General features: G+C 49.9%; 1 protein-coding gene across 1 annotated transcript; it reads right to left on the reverse strand.

Moving 5' to 3' along the window:
- Positions 1 to 5,727: 5,727 nt before the first annotated feature.
- CCL22 (C-C motif chemokine ligand 22) lies at positions 5,728 to 9,662 on the reverse strand. The gene is made up of 3 exons (XM_061174007.1): positions 9,590 to 9,662; positions 8,247 to 8,370; positions 5,728 to 5,915 (listed from the first exon to the last, which is right to left on the reverse strand). Exons 1-3 carry the CDS (start codon positions 9,660 to 9,662, stop codon positions 5,831 to 5,833), a joined length of 282 nt encoding a protein of 93 aa, XP_061029990.1. The 3' UTR covers positions 5,728 to 5,830.
- Between the last annotated feature and the right edge of the window lie 1,338 nt (positions 9,663 to 11,000).

The following is an 11,000-nucleotide window of genomic DNA, read 5'->3' on the forward strand; positions in this document are numbered from 1 at the left end:
TAAACAGTAAAGAAGAAATGAAACAAAGAGCTTTCCTATCTCTACCACCAAGATTCAATGATTAGTGTTTTTTCATATTTGCTTCATTTTTCTTCTTCTTCTTTTTTTTTTTTTTTTTGCTAAGCCATCTCAGAGTAAATTATGGATGCCTGATACTTTGCCCCTTGAATTCTTCAGCATGTACCTCCATTGTATAGACATTGTCTTACATAAATAGAATACTATTATCCCACCTAACAAAACTAACAATGATTCCTATGTCTTGTAATATTTAGTTAATATTCAAATTTCTCCAATTATCCCAAAATGTATTTTAAGTTTCTTCTCCTTCCCTCCCTTTTTCTCTCTCCTCCTTCTTTCCTATCTCTCTCTATCTATCTATCTACCTATTTATCTAACCATATCTATCTATCTATCTATCTATCTATCTATCTATCTATCTATCTATCTATCTATCTATCTATCTATCTATCTATTGAACCAGGGTCCAATCTAGGTTCATGCATTGCTTATGGTTATTTCTATTTATTCTACGATAGACCTCCTTTACATTTTTCATGACATTGACTTTCTGAAGAGTCAGGACCATTGTCTCACACGCTGTTCTCATTCTTAATTTATTGAATTATTTCCTTGTGATGTCATCTAATTTGTTCCTTTACCCTATGTATTTCCTGTAAACTGGAAGTTAGATCTAGAGGCCCGATTAGATCTTAGCTACAAATCCTTGGTAAGAATCCATTATGAGTAATACTTTGTACACCAATCACATCCACCACGATGAACAGGTTATTCCACTATTCTTGAGAGATTGATGGCCGACCGCTAGATCTCTCCACTGCAGAAGTGTTATTCCCTTTGTGATTCACAAGTAACTTGCCATATGCAGACAGGCAGGATTTTGACCGACCATTCCAGGCAGAGGGAAAACTTAACCAAGGTGGAAAGCACAGGACCTATGCAGGGGTTGGGGAACGGTCCAATGCCATTGGTTCTGAGGAAGGAGTGGGCAGGGAGGCTGCAGCTGGACACTTTGAAGCTGGAGTGAGGAAAGAGAATGCTGTTCAGGGGCAAAGGGGAGCTGGGGATCTTCTGAGCTGAGGAAGAACTAGAGCAGCGCTGGGCAGCAGGCAAGTAGGTTCTCTCAGAGTCGGTGGGATGGTAGGGATGGGGGTCTTCCCACCCATACCTCTGCAGGCCCACAGATGGCTGGGGCCCTGCGTGGGTGTCCCAGAGAGCAGGGAGCCTGTGTCGTTCTTGTGGAACATGAGAGATTCCCCCAGCATTGGAAGCAGAACAGAAACAACATGGGGATCAGGGTGGGGAGCCCTGGGCACCCCTGTGGGGTCCCAGGATGGTAGGAGGAATGTGGTGGCCAGGGAGGGGGTCATCTCCAGGGCCCCTTGGGAACAGCCTTCCCTGTCCCAGCCAGTCCTGCCCAGCTCACCTTTTCTAACCAGTAAAGAGGGCTACCCCCACGCACTGGGCATTTCCTCTGTCTGTGCACATGCCTGGCCACACCCTCTTTTTTAGTGTGGTAAAATATACATCACGTAAAAATTAACATTTTAACCACTTCTAAGTGTTCAGTTCTGTGGCATTAAGTACATTCACATTGCTGTGCAACCATCACCACAATCCGTCTCCAGAACTTTCTCATCTTGCAAAACTGAAACTCCAGACCCGCTAAACAATAACTCCCATTTCCTCCTGCCCCAGCTCCTGGAAACCACCATTCTGCTTTCTGTTTCTATGCATTTGACTCCTCTAAGAGTCATACAGTATTTGTCTTTTTGTGACTGGTTTATTTCACTTACCACGATGTCTTCAAAGTTCATCCATGTGGTAGCAGGTGTCAAAATTTCCTTCCTTTTAAGGCGGAATTATATTCCATTGTATGGATAGACCACATTTTGCTTATGCATCCATCCATCGATGGACACTTGGGTTGTTTCCACCTTCTGGCTATTTCAGAAAATGCTGCAATGAATACGGGTATACAAATATCTGTTCCTGTCCCTTTCAGTTCTTTTGTGTGTATGCCCAGAGGTGGGATTTCTGGATATGGTTGTTCTATGTTTAATTTTCTGAGCAACAGTCACACTGTTTTCTACAGCGACTGTACCATTTTACATTCCCATCACCAATGCTCAAGGGTTCCAATTTCCCTACACCCTCACCAACCTTGTTTGTTTTTTTTTTATAATAGCCATCTTAATGAGTATGAAGTGGTATCTCACTGTGGTTTTGATTTGCATTTCCCTAACGATTAGTGTTGTTAAGCATCTTTTCATGTGTTGAGTAGGAAGAAATTTTCCTCTACACTTCTAGGTTCTCCTGGCTGGTCTAAGAATTAAACTGACATGAGACAGATTAACAGGAGAAAATCAAACAAAAGTTTAATAACTTGTATATATGGGAGAGGTCCAGGAAAACTGAGTAACTTGCCAAAATGGCTGAAACCTTCACGTTAAATGCCATCTTCAGCTAAAGACAAGAGGTCGCTGGGGGTAGTGGTTTGGGACTTCAGAGGGGAGGAAGACGATCCACAGGGAGATAGAAAAGCAAATGTTTGGTAAATAAATGTTTGCTGGGTCATGCAGAGACAACGGGACACAGAGTGGACCCTGATCTCCAGACGCTGCCGAGTCCTCCCCACTACAGTTAGCCCCATATTCTTTGCAGATACCTCTGGCGATAGCTCTATAACTGTGACCAGTCCTTTATCTAAATTCTTTCAGGCAGTTAAGGTGGAAGTAACAAGGAAAACTTCCCGAGTCTTCTGTTTCTTAAAAATAATCAGCCTAAATTAGTCCTCATGCCAAAGAGACACATTCTGGGGTGGCAAATATCGCTCCCCTACAACATGCCTGTTAACCAGTTGAATATCTTCTTTGGAGAACTGTCCATCCAAGTCTTTGCCCATTTTGTTATTGGGCTGTCTGTACCTTCTTATGAGATTCTCACAACTACATGCACCATGTGCTTTTATTGCCCCCTATTCACAGAGGGAGAAACTGAGGCTCAGAGGGACCAAGTAACTTGTTCCAGACACGCAGCCAGTGAGAGTTCCTATATCTGTCTGAATCCGTGACCTGTGCCCTTCATCATACTTCTCCATGCCTCCCAGACAATGTTCTATGTGTCTGTAGCTTCAACCCTGGAAATCCCACTGTGAGAGCCAGATCCAAAAGGGAACAAAGGCCACTTGTGCCAAGATGTCCATGGAACGGTATGCACACCGAGGAAATAATGAAGATGCACCAAGGGCAGAGGAGTCCTTTTTTGTTGTTGTTTTGGCAGAGTGAGCTGTGTCCAGGAACTTCAGGGAAGCAGAGGCCCATTTGAGGGTCCAGGGAAGTTAGCGCCAGATGAACTGGATTTGGAGTACTCCCCAAACCCACTCCCTCTTCCTCCTGGACACACAGCTTGGCTGTACTTCCCAGCATCCCTTGCTGTCAGGGTGGTCATGTGACTAAATTCTGTCAATGGCACATGGGCGGAAGTGATGAGCCCTTCTTGGCCCAGCTCATAGAAAACCTTCCCACAAGCCTCTATTCTCTTTTCCCATCTGCTGGATGATGGAGAGGAGACCTGGTCATGGAGGTGGGCAGGGCCATGAGAAGGAAGCAGCCTGGGTCCTTGAATGACCACATGGATGGAAGGTCGCCCACAGACCAGGAATGCCTGATAAGACTTCGTGTGAGAAGAAAAAAACTTCTATGGAGTTGAGCCACTGAGATTTTGGGGGTTGTTTGTTGCGAGAAGTAGCATTTCCTGACTGATATACTCTCCTCTGCCTCTGTGTCCACCCTTGAAGTGGGAAGGTTGAGATTGGGTTATTGAATGAATGGATGAATATGCTGCTCAAAGATCTAGACTTGAGGACTGAATGAATGATTTCATCAGCTCCTCCTGACAAGTGGTCCCAGGGTGGACAAATGTCTGGGGTTCCCGGCTGACACCTGCTCAGCTACTTCCCAGGTCCTCATGTCTAGCTGGGATTCCCCACCTTCTCACAGGGTGACCTTGGGCAAACCAGCTCACATATAAATGTCAAGGGCTTCCCCACTGGGAGAGAGGGGCCATGGGTCCCCTGCCCCACCTCACAGGAACAGCACATGCCAAGGAACAAAACAGACATTGTTGTAGAGGATTTATTTTCCAGAAGGCTTGAGGGGCAAGGGCAAGGGCAGGACAGGAGCGGAGGGAGATCCCAGAACAATTGAAGGCCCTGTGCATGGGCAGTGGGCAGGTTAACACTTCCGGTGCCTATAGTGGGCAAATGACCTTGGGCTCCCGGGGGGACACAAGCCCTGGAAGACACTGAGTTTCATGGCCAGCAAAGCCACATTTTCTGTGACTTGGATCTGAGCCCCACAGCAATCCCATAAGGTAAGTATTCTCACTCTCAGGTGAGGCTCAGAGAGGTTAGATGGTCTCCTCAGGGTCACACAGCAACAACCACCCTGCCATACTATACCAGGCTCCCTCGGAAAGGAACAAGCACAGATACCTGGGGAACCTGTGGTCCTCAAAGAGGTGTAGACAAGTCCTAAGTCCCAGTCCTTAGCCTGGCCCCAGCCACCTGAGAACAACCTCCATCCAAGGCTCTTTCACTTAACTATACCCCACACATTCCTGGTCCAAGGACCAGGAAATCTCTGCCTTGTCCCCCCTCCCACACATTTCTTAAAATTCTTCCAGTCATCCATTTGGCCTTTTAAGCATTTGCCCTCTTTTCTTATACAAATATAACTAGAGCTTATAATACCAAGCCAAGGGTACTCATTCACCCCATAGCAGGAATTTGGTTGTCAGCTATTTGGGGAAGGAGGAAGAGGAAATTCGGGACTCTGAAGAGGTCAGGCCTGGATGTTGGAGGTTGGAGAAGCAGTAAAAAACCCAAGGGAAGCAAGAAGGTTAAAGAGGTAACATGGGGAAGAAAGGTGAATCTGGGTAAATTTGAGGCTTCATAATGAACCCCGCCAGCCCTTCTCTAGATGACCTTGAGTCTCTGTATTGATGTGTGAGAGCCCTTGAGAGGTGGGAGACGGACATTGCTTTTATTGATTCAATCTGCAGCCTCTTATTGAGCACTGATTCTGAGCCAGGCCCTGTGCTCTGTGCCAGAGGCCGGGAGACAAAAGTAACTCAGGTGTGGATATTGGTCCAGCTGGTGGGGCTGGAGGACAAGCTCCCAGTTCCCGAGAATTCTGGGCAGACTGTGATCAGGGCTGTTAAAAGGGGGCAGAGGGCCAGGGGAAGTCTAAAAAATGACTCTTAATTACTGGCTGCTTAGGTTGAGTGATGCCCTGGAGGGCTGGTGGGGTTGGACATGTGCAGAGGATGGGGAGACATTCTGGGTGTCAGGAGCAGCTCGGGAAAAGAGCCAGAAGTGGAAATGTATGACATGGGTTGGGAGAACAGGGAGCCGGAGTCCAACATGCATGAAGGGAAATGAGGCAGGGCTGGAGGCAAAGGATAAGACCCAGATCTGGAGGGCAGGGATGCCAGGCTCAGGAGCTCTGGTCTCAGCCTAGGGCAAAGGGGAGCCATGGAAGGATTTTGAGCAGGGGAGTGATTGACCAGGACTGTGGACCCTCTGGCTTTGGTGGGGCAGAGGATGGGTTGGAAGGGTAAGTGGGGAGATGAGAGTGACAGTTGGAGGCTTGACTGGGAGTGACAGCTGCAGAGATCAAGATCAGGGACCGCTGAGAGGGTTGTTGGCACAGGGTTGTGTCGGGGAGCAGCTGTAACAGCAGGGAGGTGGGGCTCCATGAGCCTTCCTGGAGGAGCCAAGGCCACGGTCATCAGGGCAGGGCCTGCCTCATTGGTCCAGCCTCTGGAGAGCTTTCTTCACCCAGGGCAGTCTGGGATCAGCACAGATCTCTCGGTCCCTCACGGTTAGCAAGCTGGAAGGCGGAGACACCAGGGAGACAAGGAGGCTCCATTAGCATGCAGCAAGGATGCCACAGCCCCACTGCAGAACCTTAGCAATTATGAGTCACCTGCTGTAGGCAAACACATTTCTTAAGAAGGAGAGGGGGAGATAAGCAGCAAGGACTTCCCATACCTTCAGCCCCAGCCATGAGTGCCAGGTCAGGCCAGGAAATAGAATGCCCAGGAGTCCCATAATCTTTGCTGACATTGCTTTGGAAGAGAGTATTGGGTAGTGGACAAGAGCGTCAACTTTGGAGCCAGCCTATCTGGATTAGAATTCTAGCTCTGCCACATGTTAGCAAGTCCCTTAACTTCTCTGAACCTCAGTTTCCACATCTGTAAAATGGGCATGATAATTCTGGTCCAACCTCATAGGAATTTGATGAAGATTTGTTGAGTTAATATAAACTGGAGTGCTCAGAACAGTGCACAGCAGACGGTAGGTGATATATAATTGTGCCAGGACCTGGCCTGAACTTTTAACATTGATTTCCTTAATAAATCCTTACAACAACCCTATGAGCCTCTAATATTCTATCTACTTCATAGCTGAGGAAAGTGAGGCCCAATGGGGTAAAGCAACTTGCCTAAGTCCCAGAGCTGGTAAGACCTGACTCATCGTGCTTGCTGTGAACGAGCATCCCTATCCAGGCCCCTCTGAGAGACCTGAGCACAGAGAGGGGAGGTGAACAATAGCCCAAGACCACATGGCAGTAGTGGGCTAAGGCTTCCACTTTTGCCAGAGCTGCAACAAACACCCCTGATCTGCACACACACACACACACACACACACACCCAGATGACCAATGAACAGAAAGAACAAAGAAGGCAGCAAAGCAGCGTTGATCTTGGCCACGTGGACAGCCTGCCCTGGCTGCTTTGTGACACTGGACAAGGCTCAGACCCTCTCTGAGCTTTGATCTTCTCATTCATTGAGCCACATTCTTTCTAGAATCCCTTCTGGCTCAAGATCCAATAATCACATGTGTACCATCTCTCATTGAGTATCTATTATATGCCAGGCATTGAGTAGTACACCTCCCACTTGCTATTATTGTGCCCTGTGATGCTTGGGAGGCCCCATAACTCGCTGTGCACATTTATGCACCTGTAAAAAGGGGATTGTAACAGTACCTACTACATAGGGTTGCTTGAAGGATTAAATGAGTTAATGTTTATAAAGCGTTTATAACAGTGCCTAGCACTTAACAAGCACTCTCTACATGTTTGATTAAAAAAATAAATGAAAGTGATCACTCCCGCTATACTGATGGGGAAACTGAGGCCCAGTATTGAAGTGACCAGAACTGTGGCAGGCCTTCCCGTTTCAGCCTTCTTGTATTTTACGCACAGACCCCTCTGAGGGACGGAAGATGAGTGAGAAGGATGAAGATGAGAAGATGACAGGGCCCCAAAGGGGGTCATAAGTCCCCAAGCTCAAACATCCCCCACTCTGTGGTCTGGCAGGCAGCAGGCTCTGAGGAGCCAGAGCAGCAGCCAGAGGGGCTGCCCCAGAAAGGACAGGTCCCGTCACCCAGCCAGGGGCAGGGGCAGGGGGAGGGGCAGGGGTGGGGGCGGGGGCAGGCTCCAGGCCTAGGAAAAGGAAGCAAAGAAGCTGAGAGAAAGCAGCAAAGGAGAATAAGAACCTTAGGAGAAAGCCCTAAACAAGGATCCAGGAGTCCTGGTTCCAGCCTGGGCAACCTTGAGCAAGTCACTTCTCCCCTCACCCTGCCCCGAGCCTGTTTCTCCATCTGTAAAATGGAAAGAATAGCACCTTCTTGTAGGATCATTGTGAGAATTAAACAGTCATGCTCAGAACAGTACCTGGCCCTGAGGAAGCACTTAGTGGCAGCTCTTAATACGCTCCTGGTGAGAATAGGCTGCCTCAGATAACTGACTCCCAGGACACTGGGGATCCAAGATGCTTCTGATGGGAGCATCTTTGCTGACTCAGTGGGACCAGGCATACTGCCCGTACCCTGAACCCTACACTCTGCGGCAGCTCTGCACTACCTAGCTGCCTTGCCGGCGTGGCGCGGCACCCTCTGCATCCTCAGAGCCTGGCACGCTGCCTGGCACATAAGAGGTGCCTGATAATATCTGTTGAATGATAGCATGATTTTTTTCTTGGTACACCCAAGCCTCAGCAGAGCCATGTAGTTCAGCCAGTGCTCCCAGCCGACATCTGGATGCCCAGCTGCGTTCCTCCGTCCCCGGGTGCACCCCACCCACGTGCACCTGGGGCCTCCCGGGCCACATCCATCAGGCTCTCCGAGGTCTTGCCTCCCCGGCTTCCTACTCACACCACGCCAGGCCTCCGGCAGGAGTCCGAAGTCCAGTAGTAATATTTCACCAAACGCAGGGGCAGGGGGTGACGGATGTAGTCCCGGCAGCAGATGCTGTCCTCCACGTTGGCACCGTAGGGGCCTGGGGGGGAAAGGGTGCTCAGAGGAGTCACAGGCTGCTCTCCCTTGGCCCTAACCTCTGACCCAGCTTTTCTGTTCTCATGTGGAAGGTTGGTGTCCAGAGGATTCTGGGCCCTCAACGTCCCCACTCTTGGGGCCTCTGAGAAGCCACTAAGTGCCCAAAGTCTACACTCTGCGTTGATCAGCTCAAGGGAGAGGGATTCAGAACGACCGAGCATCAACAATGCCCTAAGCTCTAGATGGGACCAGAGACTCTGAACAGGAAGGAGCCTTAGAACCTTGTTATTCAAGTTGAGGTCTGTGGACCCACACCGTCAGCATCACCTAGGAGCTTGTCAGAAAAGCTCAGGGCCTAGTCCCAGCCCTGCTGAATCAGGGGGACATTTTGAAGAACTCCCCAGGTAATCTGAGAACTTCCCTTCAGCTCACATCTACTCTAATCCCCTTCATGGTGCAAATGGTGAGGCTGAGGTCCAGAGATGGGGGAGGACTTGCCCAGATCACACAGCATGACCCCGGAGAGTCAGGACAAGGGCTCAGGCAGAGTCCAGGCACGGAAGCCCGGGTTCGAGTCTCGCTCTGCCCTGAGTCACTTAACATCTCTGAGACCTAATTTCCTCCTCAGACCCAGGAGGTAATAATAGTACCTACTCTATGGGGCCTGTAGTGCAGGGAAGGCGCTCAGGAACCCCATAACTGAGCAGTTATTGTTCCTAGCTCCCTGACTCTCAGTCCAGTGCTCATTCCCCTCCCCATCACAGGGCAGAAGAGTGTACATTGGGGTGGAAAGAGAAGTCAGGAACCCAGTGTTGAGGGCAGGTTCGGGAGAAAGATGGGGTGGTGAGAGGGCAGGACTAGTTTTCCAAGGGAATATCTCTTACCCCTGCTCCTGCCTTTACCCACCCCAGCTGGCCTCCTTCAGTGGCTCCCTCTCCACATCCCAAGGCCCTACCCTTGAGCTCTCTGGAGTAGGAGACCCTGGGCCATGCCCACTACAACGCTGAGCCCAGCTGAGATAGATCCTAGACTCCAAGCCTTCAAGACTATCCATTTAACAGATGTATAAACTGAGGTCCAGAGAAGCAATGGGACTGGCCCAAGAGCCAGTGGCAGATTGGGGTCTTCTGCTCTCAGTTCAGTGCTCTTTCTACCACATGAGGAAGATACCCCAGTATCTGACCTTGACCTCTGCAGAGAGCCCTCCCTCTTCCCAACCTCACCTGCCTCTGTTGCTTGAAGTATCATAGCAAGGAGGATGAGGGCAGCCAGGAGTGGGGTCTTCAGGCTGGCCATACTTTTGTCCTTTGTGTCCCAGCTCAGGTGTCTACAATCGCCAAAGGACAGGAAGCTCTGGTATTTAAGTGTTTGCTACACCCACAAGCCTCAGACACTCTTAGTCACCGGTGAGCCCAGAATCTCTGACATTCACATTATGAAAGAAGAACTCCCACTTCCTCCAAAGAGAAGGAAATTCTCTGTGGCCAGGAGCCACTCAAAGGGGACCCCCACCCTGACCTCCCCCCTGGGTCCCAAGAGACTTGCAAAATCCCCCTTGAGCTGGGCCTCTTGGAGGCCTGTGCTCCCTGGGGTCTGCTGGCTGTGTGGCCTTGGCCATGTCACTGGATGTCTCTGGGACTGAGTTTACCCATCTAGAAATGGGGGAGATGGTTTTACAGTCCTACGTATTTACCCCAGTGGTTGTTTGTAAATCAGGTGAGAATGTGGACAGGAGCCAAACAGCCCTAAACCCTTCACCTGGAATTGAGGCCCATCTTGATGAAGGGAGACCTTCATCACTGATCTGTCTTCAAAGGGAGAAGCCTATGAACCCATTGGGTTAGTTTCTCTGCCCCATCACCGGTGTCCTCTAGGGCTTCTCACAAAGTCTCAGCTTGGGCCAGTTCATGGTCCACTCAACAGCTGTAAACAGCTTCCACACATTTCCATCTTGCCTGTTCTTCCTTCGCAGCTGTCTCCACGCTCTTCCTCACCCACCCCCTTCTCAATCTACCGCCATGTCCCAGTGATTCTACTACCTCAGTCTGTCTCGGATCTGTCCCCTTATCTCCATCCCCACTGTCCCTGCCCAGTCCAGGCCACCCCCACCTCAGGCTCAGATGCTGGCCCCTCGTTCCCCTCTCCACACTGCAGTGACCAGAGTGAGTAGCCCGGATTCAAAGCTGCACATGCCTCTCTCCTGCTTCAAAACCCTGCTGTGGCCCCCTGAACCCATGCTCCTGATTCTGGCGCTCAAGGCCTCCATTCCGGACACGACCCCACCGCCCCCGCCCAACTGGTCTCCGTCCCCTGAGGAATCACATCCACAGTCCTCATAGTTTCTCAAAGAGGTCTGTGGCTTGTCCCTGGCCGTGAATGCCCTTGCCACTTCTCTACCGCGTAAACTCCTACTCGTGCGTGCATCAAGAGCCATTTGAAATGTCACCCTCTAGGTAAACACACCCCCTCAGGACTCCAAAATTCTCTGAGGTGACCTAGAACGTGGACTTAAACAGACTACGTCAGGTTTCCTCTTTCTCAGTCTCCTCCCAGAAGCCAAACTCCAAGCTCTTAGAAGGTGGGGTCTCCCTTTATTTGTCTTGGCATTCCAGGGTCTGCCAAGAGTGGGGTACA

This window comes from Eubalaena glacialis, chromosome 18, assembly GCF_028564815.1.
Source record: "Eubalaena glacialis isolate mEubGla1 chromosome 18, mEubGla1.1.hap2.+ XY, whole genome shotgun sequence".
Classification (NCBI taxonomy): domain Eukaryota; kingdom Metazoa; phylum Chordata; class Mammalia; order Artiodactyla; family Balaenidae; genus Eubalaena; species Eubalaena glacialis.